General features: G+C 48.9%; 1 protein-coding gene across 6 annotated transcripts in view; it reads right to left on the reverse strand.

Moving 5' to 3' along the window:
- Nucleotides 1–15886, reverse strand: part of DAAM1 (dishevelled associated activator of morphogenesis 1) — a 96768-nt gene that overhangs the window by 19823 nt on the left and 61059 nt on the right. For 5 of the 6 annotated variants that reach the window (XM_068148974.1, XM_068148970.1, XM_068148969.1 and 2 more), the window contains 13 exons: nucleotides 13479–13550; nucleotides 11991–12085; nucleotides 10293–10626; nucleotides 9740–9850; nucleotides 9529–9632; nucleotides 9037–9103; nucleotides 8580–8697; nucleotides 8326–8464; nucleotides 7721–7779; nucleotides 7197–7384; nucleotides 6550–6858; nucleotides 6328–6435; nucleotides 1174–1203 (listed from right to left, as the gene is read on the reverse strand). In XM_068148974.1, the coding sequence (XP_068005075.1) occupies nucleotides 1174–1203; nucleotides 6328–6435; nucleotides 6550–6858; nucleotides 7197–7384; nucleotides 7721–7779; nucleotides 8326–8464; nucleotides 8580–8697; nucleotides 9037–9103; nucleotides 9529–9632; nucleotides 9740–9850; nucleotides 10293–10626; nucleotides 11991–12085; nucleotides 13479–13550 (1734 nt within the window). The remainder of the gene's footprint in view (nucleotides 1–1173; nucleotides 1204–6327; nucleotides 6436–6549; nucleotides 6859–7196; nucleotides 7385–7720; nucleotides 7780–8325; nucleotides 8465–8579; nucleotides 8698–9036; nucleotides 9104–9528; nucleotides 9633–9739; nucleotides 9851–10292; nucleotides 10627–11990; nucleotides 12086–13478; nucleotides 13551–15886) is intronic. The other variant, XM_068148973.1, reaches the window with a different exon arrangement.

The following is a 15886-nucleotide window of genomic DNA, read 5'->3' on the forward strand; positions in this document are numbered from 1 at the left end:
ATCGCCTGTAACTGAAACACAGTAAGTCATTTCATAAACCAGAGCTGGCTTTGAAGCCACTGGTTAGAAATGTAAATATTTTCTCAGACTGGGAAGATTTAAAAATCTGCAAACACAGAGGCGCTGCTGAATAAATAAAGCCAGGCTTTCTTAGCCTACATATTTGTGATACTTCATTAAATCCTCACATGAAATATTTCATTACGGGCTGCTGCACACACTCAGCATCACTCTTGTTCTTCACCCCTGCTCCACACATCTGCAGTCGCCCTTCACGCATCAGCCCTCCAGAGCTAGCTAACCAATACAAACTACCAGACTTGCAGACACAACCTGCAGCATTCGCTGCTCTTTCAGGGAAATTCTCCCCACACAAGGGATGCAAAAGCAGGAATTTCCTAAGCAGCTTAAATTCATTACTCTCAATTGACCAATAATATATCAGAGGAGGGTTGCAGGCAAGTGGGCAGATCAATGTAAGAGTAATTTTGCAGGGTTGTTGAAGGGCTTCATGTTGCCCCTGGTTTTAATTTACCATATTTCATGTTTTAGTTAGGTTAATCAGTTAAAAGCTTCTGCAAGGAACACATAGAGCTGCAACATCCCCCCCACACCAGATCTGTGCTAAATGCCTACGAGCAGAGGAGAGCTGGCATGTAGTCACAGCACGGGTTGAGAGTGAGCACAGGAATTCCAAATTTTCACTCTTTTTCTTGTCTGAATGAAAACCACCCAAATACAAGAAGCAGGAAACTGCTGGGACAGGCAGTGTTGAGCAAAGGCAATAGCAGGTAAAAGAAGGTAAGCCCCAAACTACATACCACCAGCTGCCCCTCTGTGTGCCTTGCTTGCTCTGACCACAGTGAAACAGCTTCAACACATAGATGTGAGTTTATTTATTTCCATGTTCTGATGAGCAAAAATGTCCAGTGGCAGGAGCTTAACTGTGTTAAGCCACATCTGAAAATTCAGCCCCTGGACTCAGATGTCTTCAATGTCTGACCAGACAGCAGAGAGGGCAGCTTCTTATGTCCTCCTAGCAGCAACTTTCAAGCTGCTCCTCCTGGTGATCTTTGTACCTCTCTGATTTAACCCCCATTTCAGGACACATTAACCCCTCACGCCCCCAGCCCCATGCTCACAGGTGTCAGGCCCATGCGGATGCTGGCTTACCTGTCTGGAGTTACCATTCACAAAGAAGTCCTACAGCCATAGCAGAAGCATGGAAAAAGGCAGTAAAAACACATGCAGTTCAGTGATCCCAGCAAAACCAAAAGGAATCAAAGCACAGGCAAGGGGACAGTGCAACACCAGAGGGCTTGGCAGCACAGGCAGGCACTTGGGGTCTGCCAGCACTGAAATAGGGGCAATGCACATGCAAATATGGTGAGGATTAAGGGATGCAGAGAAAGAGAGGGATGAAGGGAGAGGGTCCATGTATGGATCCATGTATGGGTCAGGTGTGCTGCAATGCAGGGAGGTGAGGAGGGGATGTGGGACAAGGTGGGAGGATGCTGGCCAAGTCCTGCCACTGCTCTGTGCAAGAGTTGGCAAGTGCTCGCCCAAAGGCACAGAAGCGCTCAGCCTGCCATGCTGGGGAAGAAAATTGCTGTTTTTTGCAAATCTGAAGGACTGCAATGCAAACGTGATTGCCAGGAAAAACAGGGCTTTCAAGTGGAAGTAATGAGAGGCTTATCCCAGAGCAAATCTGGCCACAGCAAAACTTTACCATTTGCTATGGCAACACATTTCCCCTTGACTTTTTCTCCAAGAGGGTCAATTCTCCTTCTCTAGGGCTCAGCTGCCTGGCCAAATGCCATCTCAATGTCCCACTGGCACTGCACTCCTCCAAAGACCTGGCTGACCTGTCATCTCCCCCTACCAGACTAGAAGCACATGCAGCAAAGCCAGCACCACACGTGTGCACATGCACTTGATTTTCTCTCCTTGTTCCTTGGGCTGCATCTTACTGTTTTTGTGTGCTTGGCTCAAGTGCCCAGCCAGCAGGTCCATGATGGAGTGGGATGTTTCAAAGGTACAAAAAATAGTTGATTTGTTGCTGTTGTTGTTATAGAAGAGAAGGCAGACAGCGAGTGGAAGGGGTAGATGGGCCCAAACGCGGTTAGTTTACAAGGGTTGTTCCCTCCAGCACCTCTGTGCAAAGTGATCCATGTGCCTCATTCAAGTTGGTCACCCCCACCCACAGCCCCATCACTGAAGCCTTTTTAAAGTCAAACCTTGTTTACACAAATTTTCCCCTGACCAGGTGCTGAAGCTGCATCATTCCAGGACCCACATGTGGCTTTGGGCACAAGCATGGGAAAAGGCTCCATTAGATGCCACTGAACACCCAGGACTGGGGGACTGGCACCCACTGGGGGCTGAGCTGTGCCAACTGTAAGATCTGTGGCTGAAAACCAACGTGCCAGGGATTTCCTTGAACCTATAGAAACATTGTTTCCATGAAGCAGAACAAGATGTGCCAGGAGAAAAAGAAGCAACTGACCCTCTCTTTGTCAGAGTACGAGCAACTATGGGGAGTGATATAGATAGCCTGGCACAACACCAAGTGGTCCTCCAAGGCAGCACTGCACCCATTTCTGTAGAAATGTATTGAAGAGCTGCCACAACCATCCCGAGGAGCAGAGCTCCAGCAGTGCCACCACACCAAAAGCACTGGCAATGGGGATCTGCAGACCCTGAATAAGAACGATTAAGCTGCCAGTGCTGTACTTCAGAAGTACCATAATCATACAGTTTAGCTGGACTGGCCACTGCAAAGGCAGAACTAACTCCACAGATCAGTCACAGTTGTCAAGGATGCCTCAGACCAAGCTCACCCCTGCCCCTTTCCCTCACATGAACTGTGCTTAGACTCTGCTGCAGGACAGTGGTGCAAGGAGGAGCAGCTTTAAATCTGCTGTCACCATATCCACAAACATTCCCCATCCCTGTTGCCCCTGAATCCTGCACAGGGTCACACTTGCTTGCACGGAGGAGCTGGAGGCTTTTCTTCTTTCATCCCTTTTCAGGAGATTAATTCTTTCTCAGCTCACTGCTAAGCCCCTGGTTCAACAACACACATTTTTTTCCACTTGGCCTTGGGTCTTTTACATCACTCACAGCTGCAAGATCTGCCAGGACTGCCCCAGCCATGTCACTGCCACTTATCAGTGTCACTTCCAGCCTCCTCCCCCTTGCAAGCTCTCAAAACATCTCCAACAGAAGAGCAGACCTCTGTGTAGCGCATTTAAGTCTTGATGACCTAGATGTGGTATTCTCCATCACTGCATGCAAGTCCTTAAGCAGCTACCCCCAGTCCTGTGTCCTCATGTCATAACCAGAATAAAGGGCTCCTGCAGGTTTTTCTGTTATAACTACCAAGGCTGGTAAAGGCTGGTATTATGTACCTGTGAGGCTGAGCTCTTCTCTGGGGACAGGGACATAAGCACAGGCTCAGCAGGGAGGATGGGGAGGATACAGTCTCTCCTGACAGCACAGGAGATGAGCCCCAGGAAGCCCAAAGAGCTCCTGCCCTCCCTGCATGGAAATGCCCTTCCCAAGAGCTGGAGAGCTCACCTTTACCTCCCAGCCTCTGACACAGAAAAAGCATTTAAAGAGATACTTAAAATGAAGTACATCATCAAGTTTTGAGTCTGGGCACTACTCAGAGATTCCAGGCACTATGGCAATAAAAATAACCCAGTCCTATCAACAGCAGCCCTGCAACAGCTTCTTCTGGGGGGCCTGGGAGCTCTCTGCACCAGGCACACCCAGGTACACTGCTCCAAAGCCCTTCTGGGACATTTTCCACAGCAGTGTACCACCTGACTGTGAGGTTTTGAAGTGACAGTTTGCCTGGGCCACAGGCAAGCAGGCAGCCCCCAACGTTCCACATTGTATCACCAAGGAAGCTATTTTCAGACAAGGACAGGAGCAGGGAGGAGAAATCCCTGCTCCTCCACTGCTTGCTCAGAACAGAAACCAGCTTTTGCTGGAGATCAAAACCACTGCAAATTATTAAGGCATTAGTTCATCACCCTCCCCCGCAGGGACAGGCCATTCCCATGGAGCTCTCCCAGCCCCACACCATATGTGAAGTGTCCCGTGGTGTGTGTGTTATTTCAAGGAGGACAACATCTAACCCTGTGTGCTGGTGTGCTCTCAGCAGCTGTCTGCAGATCTGTGCTGCCAGCAACACTGGGGCACACAGCCAGGCACCCCATCCCCATGCTGGGACTGCAAGTGGGGGAACCCTAGGGACTTGGAGGTGAGCAATCACATGCCCTTGGGTTAAGGAGAATGTGTTCCATCACTCAACCACCACAAACTGGTGCTACTATGGCATCTGGATGAGCCACAAGGAACTCATGTGTCTTGCTCTCAAAGGAGGCTCAAGCCCCAGCAGCATCTCACAGGTGAGCTTTCACCTTCGCTTTCCCAAATGTCTTTCCAGATGTTTCCACAGTATCTCCATACAGGAAGGACATGGACCTGATGGAGTAGGTCCAGAACAAGGCCATGAAAATGATCAGGGGGTTGGAGCAACCCTGCTACAAAGACAGGCTGAGGGAGCTGGGGGTCTTCAGGCGGGAAAAGAGGATGCTCTGAGGAGACCTAATAGCATCCTCCCAGTACCTGAAAGGGGCCTACAAGAATGATGGAGAGAGACTGTTTACAAAGGCCTGCAGTGATAGGGCAAAAGGGGATGGCTTCAAAACAGCGAAGAGCAGATTTAGATTGGATGTTAGGAACAAGTTCTGCACCATGAGGGTAGTGGGACACTAGAGCAGGCCACCCAGGGCTAGCCCCATGCCAGTCCGTGGCTGCCACATAGAGCTACTTTTTGTCCTCATCTTATCTGGCATAGAAGCCCATGTCACAAGCACTCCTTGCAGTGCATTATCTACCCCTTCTTGCTGGCCCTGAATCCAATCAGCCACTTCACCCAACAGGACCTCGGCCAAGCCAAATTATTTTTACATTCCTGTCTGGCACTAATCCGCAACACACCAGGTGATTCACGGACTCAAGCAGGCAAGCCAGAGGGCAAACCATCCCGCTGACACACCAGGTTTCTATTCTTGCTTCCCCTCCCTTTCCATCTCATCTGCAGACATGCCCTTTAGTAGGTATGAGTCAAGCTCCAAAAGCACCGGGGGGAAGAGCCAGCATTGTGGTCACCTATTCCCAAAACACACTGGGGTACCACTTACTTCTGGTGGGTTACTCTTGTATTTGCTCTGCTCAAATCCACCCTGATCTTTCCTTCAAGTAGCCTCTGGAAGAGATTAAACTCTCACATTGCCTAAGGAGCTTATGTGTCACGTCCACTCCTTCCTGGCACTGTCCCTGTGTCTGAGTCTGGCAAGAGCAGGACAGCCCGTCCTCTCCTCCCAGACACACAGCCAAACATTCAGCAGGTGAGGGTAGTGAAACACTGGAACAGGTTGCCCAGAGATGTGGTGGAGGCCTCATCCCTGGAGCCATTCAAGTCCAACTTGATGAGGCCCTGAGCAACCTGATCTAGTTAACGATGTCCCTGCTCATTGCATGGGGGTTGGACAAGATGACTTTTGAAGGTCCATTCCAACCTGGTGCATTCTATGATTGTATGATTCTATGAACATGACTTCTTCAGCCTCTCTCCTTGCTTTTTCTCCTGCCTTGTTGAAAAACTCATTGCTTTTGCCCATAGTGGTCCTGCCTGGGGTAAAACAAGTGTCTAATTTTCTTTGTGTGCTTTGATGCCTTACAAACTGGGGCCATATTGCTTCAGCAGGAGATTAAAAAGCAGGGACTTGTGACTGCAGTGTCATTATTTTGGTTTGGGATTTGCTTTTTTGTTCAAAGCTCACATTTTGCTCTGGGCTCACTACAAAAATAAAAGAAGAGATCCACCCATGGTAGATGTGGGCAGAACTTAGTTCTTCTTGGCCAGAGAGGGACAGAAATTTTCCACCCAATACAGAGACATGAAGCAGTTGCTGTTAAGAGCAATCCAAAAATATTACCCAACTGTGGCCACATATGGGGGCTATTTTCATACCTTCTCTGTCTCATTTTTGGTTTTGTTTTCTTTTTTGGTGACATATATGGGCAGGTGCATGGGCCGGGGCAAAACCAGGCACACCAAGCCCTGACTGGCCACATCAACACAAAGGCACCAGAATGTGAATGAGAGAACAGAGCAGACCAAGTTATATGACAAACATGGTGTTGGGATGAAATAATGAGATGTGTTTGGAGACCACAAGTGAAACCGTGTGATCCCGTAAGGGTGGTGCCTTGCCCAGACCCCTGCCTGTGCCCCAGGCCAGCCTTTACCTGCTGTCTTTGGTAGGCAGAGAATGTCCTTTCCAGGTCTTCGAGGTCCAGGACTTTGAACACTTTTGCATCATCTATATCGGTCCACACGGTTCCTGCCAGCTTGTTCTGCAAGATACCAGGAGCATTGCAGGTCGATGGCCCCCTGCATACTTGCCCTCACTTCATCAGGTGGCCATCTGCTACCTGTGTTTTCACTGCCCAAACTATTACTTAGCTTACCTCTGGCAGCTTGGACCAGTTGAAGGACTTGAGGGCATTTGTTGGCTGTGGGATGCTCTTCTTCTTGAGGGTGAAGCCCAGAGGTGCTCCAGGCGGAGGCATCACCCCATCCAGGGGTGGAGGACCAGGGGGAGGTGGGGGACCACCTGGAGGGGGTGGGGGTGGGGGAGGTGGTGGGGGACATCCCCCTGGGGGGGGTGGTGGTGGTGGAGGAGGAAGAAGTGATCCGGGAGTTGGAGAAGGTAAAGGGCCACCAGGAGCTCCTGGTGGCAAGGGAGGTCCTCCGGGACCAGCAGCACAGATCGCCCTCTGGGAGAGAAAGAAAAAGGGGGACTGGTCATACAGAGCTGGGGGACACCACCCAAGAATCTTGCCTGTGCTGATGTTTGATTTAACCAGCATAGGAATTTAATTTAATAAATTTAACCACCATAGGAAGCACTCAAAAGCTTCAGCACTTCTGACTGAAATCTGATGCAGCTGGAGAGGCAAAATCATACCATCATGAGGGACAGATATCTTGGTGTCACCCAGCAAGGACCTTTCTCAGCCTTCCATGCAGCTCAGTCTCCAGAAATCACCCCATTGTGTTTGTTTGCAGGGGGTTTGGGACAGGGCAATAATAGGGAAGAGGTTCATGGCCTCACCCTGCTCATCTCGTGGAGCTGTGCTGTGAGATCTGCCACCTGCTGCTTGACCTGCTTGTGCTCGCTGGACTCCTTCTCCAGCTTCTCCTTCATCTTGTTCAGCGTCTGCATCATCTCTTCCTTCTCCTGGGCCTTGGCATCACACTCACGCTCCTTTTTCTCCAGCTTCTGCTGAAGCTCAGTGTGCTCTGAAACAGTCCCAGGAGACCACTTCTGAGTAACAATCACTCCCCTTTGGCGAATGGCATCACCCAGGGGACTAAACCCCCATGCTGCACTGCAAAGAAGCTGTGCGCTTCAGGAAAGGGAGCATGTGCTGTGCCTTAATTCCCTGGCCTGGGCCTCCCCATGGAAACATGAATATCTGCTGTGCCCATTTCTCCTGTAAGCCCCACAGTGTGGTATCTCAGCCACTCAACAAAGCCAGGAGAGTCCATCCAGCTGCATACAGCTACATGTTCTCTGTTTAGCTCACCATGAGGACTAAGGTTAAAGTGACCACGACAGATCTCTCCATTGCTCACCTTTTCGCATTTTTTCTGCTTGTTCTTTCCACTGTTTCACTTCATTTTCATTGACTAACCTTAAAGGAAAAGACACATAGCATGTGAGACAATCCTACTGCAGTAAACAAGTGACCATCCCTAGCAAGAAACAAGCAGTGGAGTTTAGAATCACAGAATCATAGAATGCACTGGGTTGGAATGGACCCTTGAAGGTCATCTTGTCCAATCCCCCTGCAGTGAGCAGAGACATCTCCAACTAGATCAGTTTGCTCAGGGCACCATCAAGTTTTGATCTTGAAGGCTCCCAAACTGGTTATTTCCAACATCTCCACTCTGCCTTCCCTCAGCAGGGTTTTGGAGAATGGAACGCAGCACTTTCTCAACAGGTCCAGGGATGCTGGCTTATCCAGCTGAGAAACAGTCACCCAACCAGGTGACAGTAAATGAAGAGTAAGTAACAGAGACAGCAGTTGGGAGAAACAGTTCACTAGGGACATGGAGGTTGAGCTGCACTTTGTACTTAAGAGGTCAAAGTGATATCAGAGCAGGAGGCATCAAAGCCACAGCAGCCCATGTTGGTGCTGCTCAACATCCAGCCTCAAGAAAGGCAGGTGAGCACTTACATTCGGACAACGTTTTTAATATTGAAGTTTTCTAGGGGAGTGGCATCAGGGTCCTGCCCTTTATCACTCTGGATGACAATCTGCTGCACGATCCTGTCGAGCAGCAGCCAGTACTGCACAGTGTTGCCGCTTCGTTTATCTGGAGGGGAAGAAGGAGAGAGAGCGAGTGGAGCAGCATGGAGGGTGCTGCCACCCATGTGGAGGAGATGTGGACTGCCAAGCCCCCAGCAGCCTGGGTTTCCCCCAGGACTCACAAGGCATTTGGAGACAGTGGTGCAGGATAGACATAAAGTGCGGGTAAGCCTCGGTGTGCGTCAGCCTCTTCCTTGTCAGCTCAAACATCTGAGTCGCACTTTTAGTGTCGATGTGGACCTGCAGACAGCAGCAAAGCCAGATCAGATTGGACTGGTAATGGCACTCCCTCTTCCCAAGTCTCAGCTCCAAACCCCACAGGCCATCCTCATCACACGCCTGATGGACAGATGAGCCCTAATGCCCTGCAAGGGGCAAACAGTGCTGGTCAGCAGCTAGAGAAGAGGGATGAAGCAAGCTGTAGGATGGAGGTTGCAATGGAGCAGGGCAAGAGGAGACAGATTACCAACCTCCAAATTTTATTGAAAAGACCACAGTTCATCCCAAGCCATGCAGGTGCTTTTAAAAGGAACCATGATATTGAGTGGCAGAGCTTGCATCAGCAACATTCATACTTACCAGCTCAAATCTTTTGGCAAATTCCAGTTCGTCTTCATTTCTAAGCATTTCAAAAAAATCTAAGTGCCTGAGGAAGGAAAAGGGGGGAAAAAACAAGACTGTTAGAAGCAGGTGCAAATGTGACTAGTAACAAATAGAAGACAGCCAGCCTGGCAGTAGCCCAGAGACAAGCAGGCCTTGAAACATCGACTGGATCTTCAGTCTAGAGTCATTACAGCCTATCCAAGGAGCCTTTCCAGATGAGAAGGGGAGGAGGACGGACAGCAGTATCCCGAACCCCCTGATGGGGATCCTTCCCAGCTCAACCCTGCATTAGAGTTCAGTGAAACCATGCCAGGGTTTTCCTCTCCTTCCCTAGCAATAGCAATGAATTTCATCAAAAGGGACAAGTTTAGGCCCAGATGTTTTCCCCAAAGGCCAAGTCCAGAAATCAGACAGCAAGGGTGCAAAGCAAGGGCAAAAATAACCAGTGGGCTACAGGTCACTACTCACCGGTCAAGGGTTGAATTTTCATGCTCTCTCAGTTTATCAATGACTGGCTGGATCCCAAGCATGAGAAACTCGTATCTCAGGTGGAGTCTGAAATCCAGGCTTTCCTGCAAGAGACAGTTGTGGGGTCAGCACAGCAAGGTGCATGTTCTCAGCAAGCATCTGGAAATAAAACATGCCAAACACCTCCCTCTCCAAGAGCCCCAGTGCTCACCACGCCTGCCCCCTGGCTCAGGACTGCATTGATGAAGGACATGATGGCTGTCTTGAGGCTCACTTCATCTCGATACCTCCCCGTGCTCTTGTCCAAGTCATTGATCAGCGTCTGCCAAATACACATCAGTTAACGCCCAGGGACAGCCCCAATGCTGCACAAACGGCCAGGGGCACAGGCAGGAACAACTCTTTGGAAGGCTCCTACAGCCCCTGTAGCAACCCACTGGTAATGGTCTATCAGCTGCTGTCTGCAGTAACACAGCCAACTCCAGCACCTGTTTTTGGCTAACATCAGCCCACCCAGATGTGCTGCAGCCTTGCAGAGCTGTGGTCCCAGTGACCTTGCCCATTTTGGTGGGGGAAATACTGCCTTAAGTAACTGGTTCCTCACTCTCTGCTCAGCTGCAGATCTCATCAAATATGGTTCTGGGGTAATTCCCAGAGGATCTAAATTGCAAACAGCCAGAATAGAGCATTTGTGAGCAGAATATCCAGGAGGAAATGATAATGGTGATTTTTGTGAGCCGAGGGGCAAGTAGAGCCCTACCTACCTGAAAACGCGTCCGTTCGCTGGCGTATTTCTGGTAGTGCAGCATCGCCTCCAGTACCTTTTTGTGGCCCCCAGGAACCAGGCACACAGCGCCCATGATTTCCAGCACTGCCACCTTTGTCTTAATGTTCTCAGTGCTCAGACTCTGAGCGATTACATTAATGCTCTCCGAATGGGCCAGGACGTGAGCCCGGCCCAGGGAGTTGTTCATTAGTGCTTTTATACATCCAATGAGCGAGGTATGTATCCGAGACTCTGCTGTCTCATAGTCCATGCTTTTCAGAAAGTTCAGAATACACGACAAGCCATCCAGGTCGATGAATCGGGTTACAAACCTGTCACAAAGAGGGGGTTTAGCTTTAAAACCAATTGCTAAACGACTTTATTACCCACAAACAGAGCTGATTTGGCCGTTGCTGTAAACCCAGGACTTTCTCATGTATTTTTATCCTGGATTTTGGAGAGCAGAAGGCCCACGTGATTCCTGCAATCCAGACAGGCATGGGGTTGCAAAAATCAGTTTAACCAGTGACCAGTAGCATTGGCAACCAGGCATCAACTGCACAAGATTATTTTGGAAGAGGACCAGCTTAGCCAACCACTAGCACAAGCCCCAGGGAGGTTATAGGAGTTTGCAGCCACACTGCTGCAAAACCTTCCTCGCCTCCAACCTAAGTTGGGACCAGTTTTGGACTGGAACAAGCTCCCAAGGCCTGGGAGTCACCTTATCAGCCCTAGACACTCCAATGTCAACCAAGCCTATGTCCATGATGCCTGTCAGACTTTCTGCTTCTTACCTCACCATACACATGCCTCTCCTCCCTTAAGAACATCTCACCAATTTTAAGGGATTTCTGATTTTTATGATGATTTATAATGTCACTAAACACAAAGCAGACAGCAAGTGCACAGCAGTGCCCCAGGCAGATTCACTAGAGCAGGCAGACATAACGCGTTTCAGGACCTCTCTGCCCGGTGCCACCCAGGCTGGGTGTATTCCAGTTTGGTGGAAGGCATGGGCTCAGAAAGCAAATGAGTCAAGAACATCCCAGCACTGGGCTGATTTTAATTTGAAGCAGGCCATGCTGATACACAGCAACCAAAGGGCTAATTGCAGGCTGAAGGAAAACTGATTTCTCTGCTTCAAAGCCTGCTCTTATAGCCAGAGTCAACAGGAAACCAATGTTCACTTCCCTGGGAGCAAGAGCAGGTCCAACAGGTATCATTGTCTATAAAGCCTACTGGATCCTTCTGACTTCCAGTGAGACAGGCTCACATACCACTCTCAAGGACTTTTGAAAGTTTCATGTCTGAGTACCAGTTCTGCTCCCAGGAGCTATGGGAAGGCAGCACCCAAGATCTCCAGGTTCCATGGAAATCAGGTGCTCACTCTAGACCCTGGAAATTTCTGACCAAGTACCATCACTAGAACTATTGCACAAGAGAACCAGAAGACAGGAATGCAATTACAAGCAGTAACTGTGTCTTCCATAACCAGACCAGATCACCAAAAAGACTGAAGAAAAAGGAATAAAATGACAGGAGGTGAATCAAAAAAAGCAAGTGGTATTTCAGGGTCCTCGCCTCCCTTCTCCTGAGGACACCCCATTGATATTGATATTTAACCCCCTCTCTGCCAGAGCACATGAATCAAGAGCCATGACAGCAGCTATCAAGCCAGGAAACAGAAGAGAATTGCCTCATTGGTTTGGTCCGCAGTGCAGTCTTCAAACTTTCAATTGTTTTATTTCTCTCCTCCTCATCTTCTTTTTCCAAAGCAATCAGTGATTTCCTCTGTGAAAGCAGAAAGGTGGATGTGAGAGGGAGGTTTCCCCAGAAAGCTGGCGGCCAAGAAGTGGGAGTGCCTGCTACCTATTGTTCAAAGCTGTGGGGACCTTAAAATCCAAGCCATGGGAATCTGGGATGCTAAACTTACTCTACAAGTCTAGATCCTTATGGTAACTGCATCTGGTTTGGGGACAGTGGCTGTGTCCACAGGATGCCCTTGGCATCTCCCACACTGGATTCTTCTATCAGTCTGGCAATGGGGGCTGAGACCCAGGCTCCTATGGCTCTTCTTGGGTAGAGCATGCACAGGGTACAGATAGCTGTCCCCAGCTCATGAAATCAAGGTCACAGCTACAGCAACACTTTGGGTAGATTATGCATCATCTGATGGCACTACGTCCTCAGAGGTCTCAAAGTGAGCTCTGCCAGCACCAGCCAAGGCAAAAGAAAAGGAGGGAGAAAGGGTCCCAGCAGATATAGAGCTGTGCTGATCCCCACATTTAACCCAGCTCTGCTTTGGCAATGAGTCAGGAGATCAAAGCCACCCTCCAGGCATCTGGCTGGCTTTGATCACAGGCTCTGCTCATGCTCAGGGCTTCAACCAGCTGGCAGCCCATGGCCCGCCCTGGGCATTCCTGCCTTCCCAGAGGGGAGCAGCACACTCCCTTCTGGCTAGCAGACCCCTGATTCCTCCCTCCATCCTCACTTCCCCACACAGCCCTACCTTTCTTGTCACCCTGTTCCCATGAAAGCAGGGCAAAAAAAAAAAAAAAGAAAGAAAAGGCTTTTCTTTTTATTTTCCATGCTCCCATACCTAGTGCAGTGGCCATGAACCTTGGCACCTTCAGCCTCAAAAAGCAAGAGTGAGGATGGAGGGGCTCTGAACTGTGCAGCCTTGCAGGAAATTGTATTTCCAACCAAAAAGAGAGCTAATTCTATCTCACTCAGCAGGATATCAACAAGGAAGTATTTAATAAGATTACATCTGAACACATTGGCAGCTCAGGGGAGAGCACCCAGAGCCATGGTAGCTCCATCACCCCTTGTGGGATGCAGCAGTGCTGCATTTTGCCATGGTCACTCAGTGCAGGAGGGTGTTCTGGGTGCAGCCAGCAGCAGTCAAAGGAGATCTGTACAGCCTGGTGGCTTTGTGCGGAAAGCTGCTGTTTGCTTTCTACCTCACAGCCTTCCAGCCTGGGCTCGGATGAAGTTCCCAGTGTGCTGCAGAGACCATTTCAATTCTGCAGGTGTATCTTTTAGTCTAACAGGCCATATTGCCTCTATAAACAACAGTAGCCACTCTCTCAGGCACAACTCTGCCTGTGCTGCAGGACTGTCACTGCTGATCTACTGTCACATTCAAGGTTAACAATCACCAAAGCTTTGGGTGAATACTTACAGCAGCCATGGAATTCAGCTGGTCAATATAAAACTCCGGCCAGCTGGTGGCTCCTTTATTTTCTTCCTGGTCCTTGAGAGGAGCAAAAAAGTGAAACAAAACCAGCAAATAATTAGAAATAGCATTAAGAACCGCTGCCTCTCATGAGCAACCACCCTTGAAGTGTCCTTGAGCTCTTGCATTACTTTATATTAATACAAGCATGACTTTCCATATTTTGAGGTCTGCAGCAACAGTTCCAGCTATGGGAACATCACCTGATTTATTGAACTAGCAGATTTTATATACCAGCTATGTTACACCACCTGCCTGTGACCAAACTCTGCCCCAATCATACTGCATCAGTCTTGTGGTTATCAGCTTTGGAGAAACCACACTGAAATTCTAACATCCAGAGCTCTCTTGTACCGACTCTGCAGTACCCTTGAAGTTTTGGCTGCACAGCCTTGATGAATGTGCTTTGGGGGAAGAAAAAAAGTCTCTCACAAGTAATCAAGAGTGAATAAATGCGAGACAAACTAGGCTCCACTCTTGGAGTGGGACCATAGCTTACCAACTCCAGGCACAACAGACAACTCCTCTGGGGATTTCATCAGTTCTTAGGAAGGAATATGTACCTAGCAATGTCCCCTGTTAAAGGATGTCACACCTAGGCCCATGATCTATGACACTGAATGATGTACAGTCTCATTTCATTATCCTGATCTACAATGTCCTGTATCTGGTGGGACTCAGGTTACAGAATCACAGAATGGTGTGAGGGTTGGAAGGGGTCTCTGGAGATCACCTAGTCCAACACCCCTGCCAGAGCAGGTTCACCTAGAGTAGGTTGCACCACACCTCATCCAGGTGGATTTTGAATGACTCCAGAGATGGAGACTCAGCCACTTCTCTGGGCAGCCTGTTCCAGTTCTCTACCACCCTCAAAACAAAGAAGCTGTGCCTCATGTTTAGATGGAACTTCCTATGTTCAAGTTCATGCCTGTCACTTCTTGTCCTGTCACTGTAGGACATGACTGAAAGACCTCTGAGCCCAGCTCAGTTAATTTATGTTGCACGTCTCCAGGAGCTGCTTGGAGCAAGTTGCAGATTTTTAGGTAATACTTCAAGATCAACCCTTTTCTCCTCAGCATTTTCCTAAACAGTTCTAAAAAAAGAAAAATACTTCACAGCAGAAATGCCACACAGACTGTAGAGTCAACCAGTACCACACAAATCCCAGGCTTCTTTCCTTACTAACTATCTTCAGCTCACAGCCTGACTTGCATGCACAGCTTTGTCCCTTCCCTAGCTTGAAGAGCTGTTTGCAAAAACCATCCTGCACCACAACTGCCTGTGATGGTGGGAGCTCTGCTCCCACATCCATGCATGCTGACAACTACCGATCCTCTGGCTGATTTCAGCAAGCCCAAGGACCCCAAATATTTATCATGGTCAAGAGGCATATGTGGGAAATGTTTATGCATCTGACCTTCCCAAGCTGAAGCTTGCCAAGGTGAGAGAACATGGGAATCAACACCAGGTAATTCGGACAGCATTTAGTTCCCACATGAGCAGTGTACCCCATGCCCAGAGACTTGACCCTTTGCCATGCCTCAGGATGGGGATAAAAGAAGTTTGGAAGCAATAAGTGACCTGTGATATGCTGAGGGCCAAGAGAAGCTGCCCACCCATCCTCAGGGCCATGTCCAGCCATCTCCAACCTGCTGTGATCCAGCCTGGCAGTAACCAGAACACCTCAAGCAGCTCTCCATGCTGTCTGCCCATGCCTTGGGCAGGCTTGCTGCTGACAGATGCACATCCACAAGCCTCATTTTTGTCCCTCATCTTCTACAGATCTGGTCAAGTTTAAAGCAAACAAAAAACTTTCCTGAGCAAGACTACATTTAGCACTTTTTGGCCTCCGTTTAATACTTTGGGTTGTTCTTCCCTCCTCCTGCCAAGAGCCAAGGTTTTGAATAAAACTCTTGATTCACCTGCCCTTCATATTACTTTTTTTAACCCAAGCAAGAATCAGCAGAAAGCAAGAATTCTTCTGAAACAAAAGAACTGAAAGTGTCCTACCCATGCAGGCCCAGATCTAACAAACCTGAAGGAAGTGCCAGCACCTGCTTCTACATGGATGGAAGACCATTCAAAATCATGCTCTGACAATTAGATTTTGCCAGCAATGAGCAAACTTGTCCCTGTCATGTCCAAATAGTGCTTTAAAAAAGAGAAATATTCATCTGCTGGCTGATGAGAAGAGAAAAGGATGAGTTTGGTCTTCTTGTAGGTACAAAACCCAGAATGAGCTGGCTTGTCTTCACTTTCCCTTCTCTCAAAAACTTGTCTCTAGCAAAGACAAGAGGACACAGGGGCAGAAAGACCGCTCGCCATCCACTGGCAAATAATCCTCTCCAACTAAC

The sequence above is a fragment of the Melanerpes formicivorus genome, unplaced genomic scaffold (genome assembly GCF_026170545.1).
Source record: "Melanerpes formicivorus ecotype bairdi unplaced genomic scaffold, bMelFor1.0.p_v2 SCAF_17, whole genome shotgun sequence".
Classification (NCBI taxonomy): Eukaryota; Metazoa; Chordata; class Aves; order Piciformes; family Picidae; genus Melanerpes; species Melanerpes formicivorus.